The following is a 14,761-nucleotide window of genomic DNA, read 5'->3' on the forward strand; positions in this document are numbered from 1 at the left end:
TTGCTACTTCTGAAACATATGACTAACATTAGGTGAAACTGGGAACATCTGAGTTGGAGGCACTGCGTGGCCCCACCCTTCCCCTTGCTGACTGACTTATCAGAGACAGCTGGGAGGGGAGAGGAGCACCCCGCCCTAAAGCACCCTGTTCCCCCGGGGCCCCACCACCTCCAAGTCTGCAGTTTGGGGCAGTGCTCCTGACTACCTCCGCCTTGTGAGCCAACCCCTGGGTGCCTGCAGCTCATGCAAGAAAGCAGCGGGAGCGAAAACAGAACCAGATACGCACACAGAAACATCAGTCACCAGGGTTCTCCAAGGACAAAGATCACCTGGGGTCACCTGAGAGGAAAAACACCGAGGCCCACGTGAAGTCGGGCCAGGAGGGCCCAGGCTTTCTGCCAGGAGCCAACATCCAAGAGAAAAAAACAGTTCCATAGCAGACAAGGAAGACGTACTGGAGATGGAGATGAAAACGACAGCCAAACTGACTCTGGCCACATTTATTACAAAATAACAATTACAAATCTAGAATAGAAAAGACCCCGGGTAGCCCCTGGTGCAACTGCAATGTTCCCACCCCACAAAGCCCCTCCCTCAGCTGGGCACGGCGAGCTCTCAGATTCGAAGGTCCCCAGCCAGGAGGGCTCTATAACGGGCAGGTGTGAGGGGCATGTAGGTGCCCCTGGCTTGGTCCAGAATGTAGAGTGGGTCAGACAGCGCACTTGGGTCAAAGCCCTCCTTTGCCATCCGAACCTTCTGCTGCTTGAAGGTCTCTGTGGTGGCCAAAGACTCCTGGGGAGAGGGCATCATGGGCGTTAAGTAAGGAAGGGGTAATCTGCCCAGGTGGCTCAGGTGGGCTGCCTGAACTTTATTAAGGCGCGGGTCTGGGAAAAGGGGGTCATGAGGCCAGGATTTAGGGGAGGAGGTGGCAGGAGGAGAAGGAGCCAAACCCAGACAATGAAAGGGTGAGGAGTGTATCTGGGAAGCAGCCGTTCTCTCTCTTCAGAGTATATTATGTGGGGGCCCCTTGGGGGGTTTTGGAGGCACAGACTGTTGCACATATATGGGTGAGAGGTCACAGCAGAAGTCGATGGTTACCTGGAGCCTTAGGAACCGGGGCCAGGCATAAGGTGGCAAGTTCTCAGAAACGTAGGCGTAGAGCTGCACAAGGTCTAACGAGTGCGGGGGACGTAGAACCAGGGCCGCCATTCCAGCCCTGCCTTCGTGCCCTGCGGAGTTTGGGGGGAAGGCTCAGCATACGTTCCCTGCACCCAAGTCATACCAATTCAGGACGGTGGGAGGGGTTACCCTCCCCCCTAGTGCTTGGGCACCTGGCACAGTGACTCCATAGACGTTCACCTCCTGAAGAAAATCCAGGGCCTCCAAGGCCTCCGCCACCTCAGTCGTGGCCACGTTCTCCCCTTTCCACCTGCCAGAGAGCAGAGATTCAAAGCAGAGTCAGGGCCTTAAGAGCTGGGTGGGGAGAGAGTTAGAGGAGGTCAGGATACCAGGTGGTCACAGGGAAGCAGTGTTTAGGTCTGAGATGAGAGGTTAGATGAAGAGCTGGGTTAGGGTGGGCAATTAGGAGCTGAGGTTTAAGGGGCTTGGGTCACAGAGAAAGAATTAGAAAAGTTCTGGATAGATACCTGAAGGTGTCTCCAGTACGGTCATGGAAGTGAAGAAAGCCTTGGTTATCGCAGACCAAAAGGTCCCCAGTATTGAAGAAAACATCCCCAGGCTGGAAGACATCCTTGAGCAGCTTTGCCTGGGCTAGCTCTGGCTCCCCGGCGTAGCCCAGGAATGGGGACTGCTGGCTCACTGGGGCCACCAGCAGCCCTGGCTCACCTGGCAGAGTCAGTGGGGTCAGGGCTGGCTGCCCACCTCACCCCAAGCCTCCCGCCTCCCTCTCCTCTCCAATGCCAAACCTCCCTTGCTAGCTTCACAGCCTGTTCACCCCTGCTGAGCACAAACCTGGGGATGTGGCCACGCAGTGCCCTTGGGTGTTCCGAAATGGCTCCCCTGTGGTGACATCATAGCGAATCAAAGAGAAGGGGAAGACATGCTGGAGGAAGGGAGACCCAGGCACTGGGTCATCTCAGTTGCACGAGCTCCCTTCCTAGCCAACCCTCGCTGGCCCATAGGATCTGCCGTTTTCTTCCCACCCCTCACCTTGTAGAGCCAGGAAGCGCGGCCCACAGCGCCCTGCTGTCCCGTGTAGTTGAAAGTGGCCACGTTGCCCTCTGTGAGTCCATATGTCTCCAGCACCTGCAGGGGCCCAAAGCGCCGCACAAAACGCTCCCAAGTGTCTGGGCGCAGCCCACTGCCCACTGCCAGACGGACCTTATGTTCACGTTCTGCCTGGTTCTAAAAGGAGTGCAGAGAATAGCAGCTTCAACAAGACGCCCGCTCCCCAAAGTGAAGTCTTGTTCTCCATTCCCCAGAAACCCTTTCCACTGTGATGCTCAGACGCCCTAAGCATCAGATGTCCCACCATTCCAGCCTTCCCACCCTACCCTGCCATTTTCTCCTTGTTGCCTCTTCCCCCAGCTCCCAGACAACGGCCTCAGTGACTCCCACCAACTGCCCATCTCCCTGCCTTGGCGGCTCTGCCCAGCAGCTGTGCCCACGCACCGGGGGCTGGTTGACAAGATATCGGCATAATTCCCCGATGTACTGGAACACCGTCACCCCGTGCTTCTGGCAGTCCTCCCAGAACTGACCAGCCGAGAACTTGGATTTCAGCACCACTGTGGCCCCTGCCAGGAGTGGGGGAGGAAGGAAGGAGGTGAGGTTAAGGGCTGCAGGGGAAGCCTTGACCCCTCTTCCCCTTCCCAGGCAATCTCCCTGTGGCAGGCCAAGTTGGCCCGCTTCCTTTTCCACCTGTGCCTCAGAGAGGTTAATGCCCTTTCCCTCTCCCTATCCCCAAACAGTCCGTTTCTGTCTGTACTCTGCCCCAAGTCCCAAAGCTCTTCTCCATTTGCCTCCTCCTGGGCTGATACTCCCAGCCCTTCCATCTCCTTGCCCCTGGAATCCAGCTTTGTGAACCATATGGCCTCCCAAATTGCTCAGCCTGCTGGTTTGTGTAGGTGACATTTCTCGGTTGTACTAGGAGCTCCTGGAGAGCAGGCCCTGCCTCCTCCTTCACCTGAAGAACTCAGGGGCGGGCCAGGTAATCATCACAGCAGGCAGTGGGGTGCTTACTAAATGTGTGCTAGAGGACTGAATGGGGGTTGGGTGGGGGAGACTGACCAATACCCAAGCAGCCCACAATGCCCAACAGGGAGCCAGCCATGTGGTAGAGTGGGAGGGCCAGGTAGATCACGTCCTCCTGGTGGGCACCACACAGCTGGTAGAACCCCTGGCTCTGCAAGACCTTCAGGTGACTGATCCGAGCAGCCTTGGGGAGGCCTGGAAGGACGGGGGGAGACCAGGGGAAGGGGCTCAACTCCAAGTCCTGCCTCCCTCTTTGCCCCTGCTGGGTTTCCCACAGAAAGAGGCAGAGGCAAGGCTGAAGCTGAGAAGGAGGCCAAGCTGTCTTGGAAATGTGGGAAGTTCCGGGAGGTGGAGGAATGATCAGGGGTGGGAGGGTTGGCAAGAGAGGGTATGGCCGCTGGGATCAGCATCCCCTCTGAAGGGGTGTGGAGGGATGGCCTGGGAGCTGAGGAGGTCCCGGTTCCTGTCCCCAGACCTTTGCCTTCCTCTGCCTTAGTTTCTGGGAGGTAAGAGTGATGTCCAGCCCTCACCAGTAGTGCCAGAGGTGAAGATGTACAGGCACGTGTCCATTATGCTCTGAGGGGCAGATAGGTACCCAGGCACAGGCCCATCCACTTCAGCAGAGACCTCAGCCAGCAAATCGCTTATTCCAGAAGGATGGTTTACAGGGCCTGCAGCCCACAGATGGAGCCCCATGGCTCTCAGGGCCGGCAGGTCAGGCTCCAGGGACTCCAGGAATTCTGGATGCGGTACAAAAGCACAGCTACGCGGCTCTACCTAGCGCCACCCAGAAGCCTTCTCCACCCCCTAATCTATTTGCACCGCCTCTCTCACCCCGCCCTGCTTTTGAGTGAGAATGAGGAGTATGAACGTCCCATCACAGGTCTGGGACCTGGGGCCCGACTCTTCGGGATTTCTTGGGAAACCAAAGACCCAGCTTCATCCCTTCGCAAATCCAGACATATATCCCCACCCTTTGTGAACCCCAAGGAAAGTTCTTCAGTCCCTTGAGCCTACGACACGCCCCTTTCCTGCACGCCCCGACGGGCGCTCCAGGCTTACCTGGCGCCAGCACCAGCGCGCTCGCGCCGCAGCTGCGGAGGCAGTGCAGTAGGGGTCCGCGACGCAGGCCGGTGGGCACAAAGGCCGTGAGGAGGCCGGCCTTGGCCAGTCCGAACCAGAGCCACAAGAACTCCGGGCAGGCAGGGAGGAGGAGCGCCACGGTGGCCCCGGGTGCTAGAGGGGCCGCGCCATCCCCTTCCCGCGCTTCGCCGCTTCCGGCTGCCCTCTCGCCCTCCCAGGCGCTCCCTGCACCGCCGCGGCTGCCCCCTTCCCAGCCCCGCGCGCGCAGGAACACGCGCGCCGCCCGGTTGCTTTGGCGCTCGGCCTCAGCGTAGCTGAAGCGCCTTGTGCCGTGGATGAGGAAGGTGTGCGTCGGCCTCTGGCGAGCCAGTTGCACGAGGCGCCAGGCCAGGCTGCACCCGGCGTCGGGACCCTGCGGGTCGGCTGCGGCCGCGGCCAGGGCGCGTGCTTGGAGCGCGCGTTTGCAGCGTGTGGCGCGCACCAGGAAGGCCAAGTCTGCGGCGAGCCAGCGCCACTGCGGCCAGAGGTGCAGCAGCAGCGGCGGCAGCAGCAGCAGTAGGGGTAGCAGCAGGAGGGCAGCCATGGTGCCCTCTTCCACGACACGGCGCCGTCTGGTCTCAGCCGCTCGCAGCCAGCCCTGATACTCGCTTCCGAAAAACTGGGGCCTCTCGATCTGGCTTTGAGACCGCTCCTTCCCGGGAGCGCGCGTGCGCTGGCACACGCCCCTTCCCCTCAGGAGGAGAGCGGGGGTGGAGGGGGGGGGGGGGGCTGCGGCACTCCCGGCCTCCCCCCTCCGCTCAGAGCGCGCTCCCTCCCGGCTACTCGCCCGCACCCCTCTAGGTCCTGGGCGGTGCCCATGCCTTCCTTCAATCCCAGGATCATATAATTTTAAGTTCCTTCTCAAGGGCACTTTAAGCATCTGGCTGGACTTTGACATCCAGGTCTAAGAACCAGGGCGTTTGGATCCAAGTCCATCTCTCTTCTCATTTGCACCGGTGACGGGAGGGTGCCACTGCTCTTTCCCAAGAGACTGAAGAACTCCGTCCCTTGCCTATTTGGTGCTGCAAGTCCCGGCAGGGCAGCCAAACCCATGCCCTCCCTCCAGCAGGAACAGCAACCCCAGGGGATGGGTGGGGGCTGAGAGTTAAGTAGGGGAAAGGTGGAGGCTCAGCCAGCCAGATTTCTGGAGAGGCCGTGGCGAAGGCCCCTCCTTTTGGGCAAGGGTACAATAATTGGGGCCAGCCAGCGAATGCTTTCCATCCTGGTTTTAATTGGGACAGAGGAAACTGGGAAGGAGAGAGGAAGGAAACGAGGCCTCTGGCGGTTAGCTTTCAAAGGAAGGAGTAGCAGCTTTGAGGGAGGGGAGAACCTGGGTTCTTAAACAAGTTTGCAGGCTGAATAGGAGCTCTCTGCAGTCAGCCTCAACTTCACTCCTCTCTCTCCAGCTGGCCACCCAACCTCCCAGAGAGCAGGGGAACAAAAGCATAGCCAAGGAGCTCTTTCTGCTGGTATACAGACGGTGAAAGAAAAAGGGAGCCTTCTCCCTGATAACAGAACTCTCTCCAGGTGTTCTTCAGGATCTAGCTGGGAGCATTCCTTGCCCCCAGGCACTCAGTCTTCTGGTAGTTGGCATTAGCCTTACTAAATGGAGTACGACAAATACTAGCTTTGTGAAGTCTTTAATTTCTTGAGAGATGGTTAAGGACAACCTACTGGGTGTTGGTGCATCAATTTCTGCCTGGACGGGTCAGCACTTTTCAGTGGCAGCCAGAGGGATTGCTGGAAAGGGGACAGGGAGCCAGGGCCCCTCTGCTTCAGACAAGAAGGGAGGGCAGGAAAGGAGAAGGGGGAAAGTGAAGTCACAATGAGGGGTGCCCATTAAACTGGGATTAGCAGCACAAGTACAGTGTGAATGGGGACAGCAGCTCCAGCACAAAAGAGGTTCTGGCTTTTTTATTGTCATTTAAAAACAACTTTTAAACACGATTATCTTTGCCAAAAAAAAAAAAAAAAAAAGACAACCAAGGAAATGGGACCATTTGACAGTTCTGTGGAACGTGACTTGCCTGAGACTCCCTGGGGCTCTGGCCCAGCTGGAGGTGCCTACCTCAAGCCAAGACAAGCCTCCAGGGCACACCAGGTGGGGCTGTGGCCTCCCCCTCAGGTTCCTTCCTTAACACTTGTGGCATCTGCCCCATGGAAAAGGCAGCCTGACACTGTCACGGATGAAATGCCCATTTCATACTGGTGTTTGGAGAACAACTGTAACCTGCCTGTTCTGGGATCAAGACCGGAAGAGGAGGTCAGAAGGGACACCCGCATACTTGAGTCTTTCCTCTGATCCTCGTCTCTCTGGCCAGCTGCCCCCTTGCCAATTCTCCTCTTGGTTTAAATAGCTCTTTGGGAGGCTGGGGAGAGGGCAAGAGCCTGACGACTTCCACCACAGTCCAGGTTCTGCACAGCCTCTGCTTCAGTGGGAACCCAGATATTGATGGGAGCAGCAGTGGGATGGGGCTGGAGGCCCCGGGGAGGGGCGAGGGCTGGGGGCTGCATGGCAGCATCGGGCTTCCTACCTGGTGAGTTCGGAATGGGGGAAGTGTTTCCCTTACTATCTCCCCAGCTCCTATTAAACTTTTGATCACCAAGGAGGGCAGGAGGGCAGTCCAGCTAGGGGTGGGATGGGAGCATGGGCCTCAGTCACTGTCAGACCCCACTGCAGAGGACCCCTTCCGTTTCCGCTTGGTGGGCTTCGGTTTCGTGTCTTCTTCCTCCTGGAAGAGATTGAAGGGAGGGGAATCATTAGCCTGATACTGGTGCCCCGCCCCCGCTGCACTCTCCCTCCTGTGCTGTGCACTGTGCGCTGGCTGAGGGCTCCCACCGAGGCACTGCTGGAGCCGGACTCTTCTTCAGCATTGGGCGGCTGTGTGGCATTCTTTCGACTCCGGGGGCTGGACAGAGCTGCTTTCCGCCGGCTCTTGGGTGGCTTGGTGGAAGAGTCCTCGTACTCCTCAGCCAGGGAGAAGAGGTCGCTGAACCTAAGGGAAAGGAGGATGACTGAGTGGACGCCTCTGGCCCTCTGCCTTCCCTCCCATCCTCTCTGCCCCAGGCCTGGGTCTCTACTTCCCGTCCACCCCACGGTCTTACTGGTCATCAAGTGTATGTCTCCAGAGGCCCCCTCCCCTAGGCCTCTCCCACTACTTCCCAAGCAGGCTCACTTCATCTTGTGGGCTTCATCACAGCTCGCCTGGACGTGCTGCAGAGCCTGGAGAATGGGGGTTTGGCTGAAAACTAGAGGGAGAAGGAAGGGACGGTAGGGAAGGAAGAACAGTCAGGAGTCTGGGAGCTTAGTAAGTGGCACCCAGGGGTGACTTTCTCCTGCCCCTGCCCCCACCGGCTCCAGGGGTGGTCGGAGCCAGGGCAGCACCAGGCATGCTAGACGCAGGGAGGACCAGAAAGCGTACAGTTCTGCTTGGTGTTGGTCAGGTTGAGACGCAGGTTGTCCAAGTGCTCGAGGATCTGCTCCAGCGTCAGCTGGGCTAGCTTGCTGCTGGAGCTCCTCAGGCTGCAGGGAAGTTGCGAGAAACAAACTGAGCTGAAGTGAGGGTTCCAGGAGTGCAAGGACTCTTCCTGGACCAGATTCCCTCCGGAGGACAGAGGAGGCCCACACAGGGAGGGGACAGGCTGGGAAAGGTGGGTGGGGCCAGGCAGGTGGCAGGTGAGCCAGAACAGGGTAGCCACCGGTGCTAGTGAAAGAGGGGAAGGGGCCACATGGGTCCTGCATGCGGTGTAGCTTCAAACCACTAGGTGTCACCCACAGGCCAGGCAGCCACAGTGGCAGCCTGGCCTGGAGACACTGCAGGGCCCACTCCCACCTCTGCCTCTTGCGTGGGAGGCTGTTGTTCTTGATGAGCAGGGACTTGATGTGCTCAGCCAGTAGCTCGTCGTGCTTCATGCACCAGTGTCGCAGGATGCTGGTGGTGAACTGGTCGTCGGGGTGGCAGGGCCGACTCAGCACCATCTTTACCATCTCCTCGCTGGGCCTGAGGCCAGAGAGGGGCAACAGGCACCCTGCTCACACAGCTGCTCACGAACCACAGGGTCTTTCCCACACACTTATTTCCCAAACCACAGCTGGCCGCACCCGAGTCCTGTGGCAGCTTCCTACTCTCACATCCCTCTCCCTCTTCTCTTTAGGCCAAGGAATGCCTGGTTTCATTCTCTGCAGAAGCCAGGAGACAAGAAGTGAGATTCTTTAGTTTCTGTGGTAGTAGATGGTGCATGCGTGTGTGTGTGTGTGTGTGTGTGTGTGTGTGTGTGTGTGTGTGTAAGGAAGCCTCCAAATCTCACCTACTTTGCCCAAAACAGTTCAGAAACGGGCCAGGGAGGCAGAAGGACAGCACGTGGTGTATGCTCACTGCCCCACCCCTGCCGCCAGAGCTGTGGCCACCACGGCATCCAGCCCCAAGAGACAGGAAAAGGACTGGGAAGCCAGAGGCCCACACTGCCCTCTAGCCGTCCCACTTCCTTGAGGACACTCTGTACCATTTCTAGTCTCAGCAAGAGAGGAGAAAAGGTGGAAGGCAGGCAAAGAAGGCAGGAAGGAAAAGACACACAACTGCTGACCCACTTACATGGGCTGTTGCAGAAGTGCCTGTGACAGAGGGAGGGCCTCTGCCTTCTCTCCCTCTGCCCAGCCCCACCCAGCAGGGAGCACAGCAGGCCCAGGAAGGGGTGGTGTGTGATCCCTTTGCTCTGACCCTTCCTCATCTTGGATTAGCCCTGTGGAGGCCTCAAGGGCCTGGGGGAGGGGAGCAGGAGCCATCAGTGTTAGAACTGCTGGGGCAGCAGGAAACAGGGATGTCCGGCCCCACCTCCCAGGGCAGCTCCTGGTGGGCAGGGGGGTCGAGTTGAGAGGAAGCCAGATCCCAGGGGAGCTGCTTATTTGTAAATCACTTTGGGGGAAGGGCAGAATAAGCCCATGTCAACAACAGGAAAAGACATGTCCAAATAGGCAGGACTAAGCCTTTGATTCAGTAGCATTTCTTGGTGTGTTGGACCCGGCTCTTTAGCTCCCGGGGTAGAACTCACTTCTCTCTCCGGAGCTGAAGGAGGAGGCAGGACAGGGCCTCTGGGTGCTCTGTGGGGGACGGGTAGAAGTCATTCAGAAGAATGTGCAATTCCAGGAAGACATCCTGACATCTCTCCCACCCCCCAAACCAACAACAGCCACTGGGAGGGGCAAAAACAATCTTCAGGAACCAGGAAGAACCATCTATCTCCCTACCCCATTCCTGTAAAACCCAAGCCACTTTAGTCCACAGCCCAAGCCTGGCTTAGAATGGGCCTGCAAGACTCAGCTCCGAGCAGGGGTGACTGACTGGGAGCCTGCCCTTCCACAAGGCACTTTGGTGGAAGGGGAGTAGTGGGTCTGGGCTTACCTAGAAGGCTAGAGGCCTCAGCCTTGACCCAGCCAGACTGGGAGTGTCACATGACCGTGCTCCCTACTCAGAACCCTCCTCACCCTTGTATTTGAGGTGCTGCAGGATGGGGATGATGGTCTCCAGGGGGATGTTGTGGGCCAGGAAGAGCTGCCAGGCACAGTACTGCTCAAAGGTCTCCCAGTCTAGGCTCTGGACTGCGAGACAGTGAAGAGACATTTATTCCCCGCCCTCCTTTCTCCCTCCCTTTCTGCTCCAAACAACCAGCAGCCCACTCCAAAACCTAGAGATACTCTCCCCTTCCACAAAAAGGCTTATTTCCATAGCCTTCAGATAGCTCTATAGTCCTATCAGCCCCAAGGCTAGAGGGGATCTTTCCATTTTACAGAGCAAGAAACAGATCCATCAGAGATCACACAGCAGGTGGAGTGTCATTTTATCCCATTCTCAGCCCAGGACCAGCTTTCCTGCTATTCTACACAGGGCTGCCACCCCCTGTCCTCCTGGGGCTCCTAAAGGTTCTGCTCACTTACTGAGTATGTTGAGGACTGAGTCTTTTCGAAACATGACCAGGTTCCCCATCATCACATGGCAGACCAGCTCCTGGAGCTGAGGAGAAGGAGGAGGAAGGTATAACCCATTGGTTCTAAAAGAGGCCAGGCCCTATCTGGGTAGCTCACTTAGAGTGTTGTCCCCATATGCCACGGTTGCAGGTTCAATCCCCAGTCAGGGCACATATAAGAGTCAACCAATGGCCTGACCAGGCAGTGATGCAGTGGATAGAGCATCAGACTGGGACACAGAAGACCCACATTCAAAACCTCAAGGTTGCCAACTTGAGCCCGGGCTCATCCAGCTTGAGCATGGGGTTGCTGGCTTGAGTGTGGGATCATAGACATGACCCCAAGGTCACTGGCTTGAGCAAGGGGTCACTCGTTCTGCTGTAACACCCCCCCCCCCCATCAAGACACATATGAGGCCCTGGCCGGTTGGCTCAGCAGTAGAGCGTTGGCCTGGCGTGCGGGGGACCCGGGTTCGATTCCCGGCCAGGGCACATAGGAGAAGCGCCCATTTGCTTCTCCATCCCCCCCTCCTTCCTCTCTGTCTCTCTCTTCCCCTCCCGCAGCCAAGGCTCCATTGGAGCAAAGATGGCCCGGGCGCTGGGGATGGCTCCTTGGCCTCTGCCCCAGGCGCTAGAGTGGCTCTGGTTGCGGCAGAGCAACGCCCCGGAAGGGCAGAGCATCGCCCCCTGGTGGGCAGAGCGTGGCCCCTGGTGGGCGTGCCGGGTGGATCCCGGTCGGGCGCATGCGGGAGTCTGTCTGACTGTCTCTCCCCGTTTCCAGCTTCAGAAAAATACAAAAAAAAAAAAAAAAAAAAAGACACATATGAGAAAGAAATCAATGAATAACTAAGGTGCCACAATGAAGAATTGATGCTTATCTCTCTCCCTTCCTGTCTGTCCCTCACTGTCACCAAAAAAATATGTCAAACAATGAATGCATAAATAAGTGAAACAAATTGATCTCGCGTGTGCTCTATCTCTCTACTCTCTAAATTAGTTCTTTAAAAACTTAGAAAAATGGCCCTGGCCGGTTGGCTCAGTGGTAGAGCGTCGGCCTGGCGTGTAGAAGTCCCGGATTCGATTCCCGGCCCGGGCACACAGGAGAAGCACCCATCTGCTTCTCCACCCCTCTTCCTCTCCTTCCTCTCTGTCTCTCTCTTCCCCTCCCGCAGCCGAGGCTCCATTGGAGCAAAGATGGCCCGGGCGCTGGGGATGGCTCCTTGGCCTCTGCCCCAGGCGCTAGAGTGGCTCTGGTTGCGGCAGAGCAACGCCCCGGAGGGGCAGAGCATCGCCCCCTGGTGGGCGTGCCGGGTGGATCCCGGTCGGGCGCATGCGGGAGTCTGTCTGACTGTCTCTCCCCGCTTCTAGCTTCAGAAAAATACAAAAAAAAAAAAACCTTAAAAAAAAAGAAAGACTGGGAAGCTACATAGTATAGAAGTTCTGCAGGACAGCGCAGACAGGGAAAAATCAGAGGAAGTGAAAACCTGGTTTAAAGGGATGGGAGGAAATGGCACATGATGGATGCTAGTGTCTGGAAGGATAAAGGGTCTGGGGAAGGAGCAATAGGCCTGAGTGGTTACCACAGAACTATTTGGGGCAAAAAGAGTTATGAAAGCCAACCCTTGCGCCCCTAGGCAAAAGACCGGACAACTTCTCTAGCTTGCTGTGGTCGGGCCTCTGAGCCATCCCGGCCTGTGCCTGAGGAGGGAAGCGCCATGGGGAGGCTGAGCTCTGGGTCACAGGTATGGGGAAAAGCAAAGGAAAGGAAAGACTGAGTATTAAGCTTCTTTTATGAATGGGACAACTGAGTGGAGAAAGGGATAGAAATAGGACCTCAGTTCAGGCCTGAGAAAGGACATAAGCAAAGCTAAAGCTTCTTGGGGACCGATGCATGGTGGAAAGGTCAAACAGAAACGGTCTGTTTTCATCCTGAGTCAAGGCAAAAGCCAGTTGAGAGCAAAAACCAACCCTTCGCTTTCCCTGTGGAGCAGAAGTACCCAAAGAATATGGAGAAGGGGAACCCCAGGGGGACTGCCAGCCCAACCTGCCTCTCTGGGGCTCTGTTTCCTTCCCAGCCCCACACGGCACACTGCCCATGGCAGCAGCCAGGGGCGGCACGGGCTGTCCACAGGCCTGGGGGAGGCAGAAACCCGACTTCCCCAGCCCTGCCTCCCACACCTCTCAGGATGACGACTCGGAGTTCACCTGTGCAGAGTCAATAACGGCCACGATCATGTTCAGGAGCTCTCCACTCCGCAAGGTCTCATCTGGAAACTGGAGAGAAAGAAGGAAACTCGGGCAGGAGTCCAGGGCGGACCCCTTGGCTTCCGCCTCATAACCATCCCCTGCCTCACCACCTGCTCGGGGGTGGCTGGTGAGCCAGACACAGGGTCCTAATAGAAATCCCCAAATACCCAACAGCTATCCAGCTGGGAACCTAACCACTGAGAACTGGGCTGTGTTGTGTGAGCACACAACGGCAGAGTGTGAGTGTGTAAGGAGAGAAATGAGAGCTGTGTAGAGACAAAGCTAGAGCCTGAAGGGATTGGTTCATTCTGTAGTGACAGAGTGCGTATCTGCATCTCTGACAGCAGAGAAATCCAATCAATTTTGACCCCCAGCCAAAGAAGAGAAGTGTAGAGTAGTGGTTTCCAACCACTGGCCCCGTCCACGGGCTGGTACTGCTCCACCAGAAATTATGTGCAGGTCTGCAAAAGAGTTTACTTCTCTGATAATCTTCATAACAACATCAGGGTGACTAACTCTTTCATGGACCAACACGAAAGTTCTGGTGGACTGGCAGAAATTTCACCCACCGGTGGAGAGTGTGTGTGTGTTCAGGAGTTGAGGGTAGGCAAGACCCCTTCACAGAAACCAGTGTACCAGGGAGGAAGCAGGGAGGGAAAGTGCCATCTGCTAGGCACCTGTACCCTCCTCTGGCCAGTTTTGGCTGGGCTCACAGTTCCTCCTGTCATTCCCACACCTCATGCCCTAATTTCCCAGTTCCTGAGAAGAAACTGGAGGAAGAAGAGCTGATAACTCCCTCCTATGTCCTAGTTCCTAGAGAAGACTGAGTGAGCTGAGGAAATGAAAGTTGAGTCTCTACCAGAGGCCCTGGTCTTTGGGAACTATTAGGAAAAACCTGAGGGTAAGCCATCAGCTGGTAAGAGGGCTGAGATCTGTGAGTAGGGCTCTGTTTGGTGGACCCGTCCTGGGTCCAGAATGGGGCCAAAGCCACGGAGATAAGTATATAGGCTCGACTTACACAACAAAGCACAGGATAGAAACCTGAGGACTTTTGCGGTGGGCAGGAGGGTCAGAGTCGTGTGCAGGGAAACGGCACACACAGCGCCCTGTCCACCAGGGACGGGTGCAGGCACTGACCTCTGTGTAGATGGAGGGTGTGAGGTGGCACAGCAGCCGCACGTCGTCCTCCTGGCAGGCCTTCATGTCCATCATTAAGCAGGTGTGCAGATCACCGAGCTGGGTGGCCTGAGCAAACGACTCGTACAGGTTCATCTTCCCTGCGGCGGCTTTGCTGCAAGACCAGTTGGACCTAAGCCAGCAGCCTGGCCCCAGCACCCAGCCTCACACACCCCTCAGGTGGGTTCCTGCTAGAATCCTTTTGCTCCCCAGATGCTAGTGGCTGATGTGTTTCATGGCTCTCCCCTGCCTCCTTAAGGGCTTGATAACTTATGGGAACCAGGAGACACTCTTCTTCCTCCCTATCCTTTCCCAGGGGTCTATACAGAGCTTTAACTACAATTAGTAAGTTACTGAGTGGTGAGAATCAAGAACAGGAGAAAGAGGGCTCGCGTCAGGCTACAGAAAGCTTTCTGTCCTGCTTTCTGGGCTCTGACTGATGAGGACAATAATACATGGAGACCCCTAACTCACAACACATACAAAACTTAACTCAAAATGGACTACAGGCCTAATTGTAAAAACTAGAATTATATACTTAGAAGACTAGTAAAGCATAAGTTCATGAAACCAAAAGCACAAGTGACAAAAGAAAAACTATACTGGATTTCATAAACATTTTAAAGTTTTAGTTTCAAAAGATTCCATAAAGAGCCTGACCAGGCGGTGGCGCAGTGGATAGAGCATCAGCCTGAGGCACTGGGTACCTAGGTTCAAAACCTTGAAATCGGCCCTGGCCGGTTGGCTCAGTGGTAGAGCATCAGCCCGGCGTGTGGAAGTTCCAGGTTCGATTCCCAGTCAGAGCACACAGGAGAAGCACCCATCTGCTTCTCCACCCTTCCTCTCTCTTTCCTCTCTGTCTCTCTCTTCCCCTCCCGCAGCCAAGGCTCCAGTGGAGCGAAGTTGGTCCGGGCGCTGAGGATGGCTCTGTGGCCTCTGCCTCAGGCGCTAGAATGGCTCCGGAGCATCACTCCCTGGTGGGCGTGCCGGGTGGATATCAGTCGGGCGCATGCGGGGAGTCTGTCTGACTGCCTCCCTATTT

The 14,761-nt window shown here is 56.6% G+C and overlaps 2 protein-coding genes across 3 annotated transcripts in view; both read right to left on the reverse strand.

Annotated features, from left to right (window-relative positions):
* Positions 1-479: 479 nt before the first annotated feature.
* On the reverse strand, positions 480-5,347 carry SLC27A3 (solute carrier family 27 member 3). Of its 2 annotated transcripts, none has more exons than XM_066362440.1 (10): positions 4,276-5,347; positions 3,744-3,953; positions 3,256-3,408; positions 2,632-2,756; positions 2,170-2,364; positions 1,972-2,062; positions 1,647-1,845; positions 1,332-1,429; positions 1,099-1,229; positions 480-792 (listed from the first exon to the last, which is right to left on the reverse strand). In XM_066362440.1, exons 1-10 carry the CDS (start codon positions 5,231-5,233, stop codon positions 616-618), a joined length of 2,337 nt encoding a protein of 778 aa, XP_066218537.1. In that variant the 5' UTR covers positions 5,234-5,347; the 3' UTR covers positions 480-615. The 2 variants fall into 2 exon arrangements, with proteins under 2 accessions (XP_066218537.1, XP_066218536.1); XM_066362439.1 differs by having other exon boundaries at positions 3,250-3,408; positions 4,276-4,911.
* A 1,596-nt stretch (positions 5,348-6,943) lies between these two features.
* Positions 6,944-14,761, reverse strand: part of INTS3 (integrator complex subunit 3) — a 51,576-nt gene continuing 43,758 nt past the window's right edge. The window contains exons 21-30 of the mRNA XM_066362442.1: positions 13,681-13,834; positions 12,502-12,570; positions 10,268-10,343; positions 9,818-9,931; positions 9,385-9,433; positions 8,169-8,336; positions 7,758-7,858; positions 7,512-7,584; positions 7,175-7,331; positions 6,944-7,067 (exon numbers count right to left, since the gene is read on the reverse strand). Coding sequence (XP_066218539.1) covers positions 6,990-7,067; positions 7,175-7,331; positions 7,512-7,584; positions 7,758-7,858; positions 8,169-8,336; positions 9,385-9,433; positions 9,818-9,931; positions 10,268-10,343; positions 12,502-12,570; positions 13,681-13,834 — 1,039 coding nt within the window. The 3' untranslated portion in view covers positions 6,944-6,989. The remainder of the gene's footprint in view (positions 7,068-7,174; positions 7,332-7,511; positions 7,585-7,757; positions 7,859-8,168; positions 8,337-9,384; positions 9,434-9,817; positions 9,932-10,267; positions 10,344-12,501; positions 12,571-13,680; positions 13,835-14,761) is intronic.

The sequence above is a fragment of the Saccopteryx leptura genome, chromosome 2 (assembly GCF_036850995.1).
Source record: "Saccopteryx leptura isolate mSacLep1 chromosome 2, mSacLep1_pri_phased_curated, whole genome shotgun sequence".
NCBI lineage: Eukaryota > Metazoa > Chordata > Mammalia > Chiroptera > Emballonuridae > Saccopteryx > Saccopteryx leptura.

Coding starts and splice junctions, on each gene's coding strand:
- SLC27A3 (XM_066362440.1), bottom strand. CDS start 5,233: ATGTCAAAGTCCAGCCAGATGCTTAAAGTGCCCTTGAGAAGGAACTTA. Junction 2,063..2,169: donor GCGCTTCCTGGCTCTACAAG/GTGAGGGGTGGG, acceptor CCCTTCCTCCAG/CATGTCTTCCCCTTCTCTTT. Junction 793..1,098: donor CCCGGTTCCTAAGGCTCCAG/GTAACCATCGAC, acceptor CCCTCTCCCCAG/GAGTCTTTGGCCACCACAGA.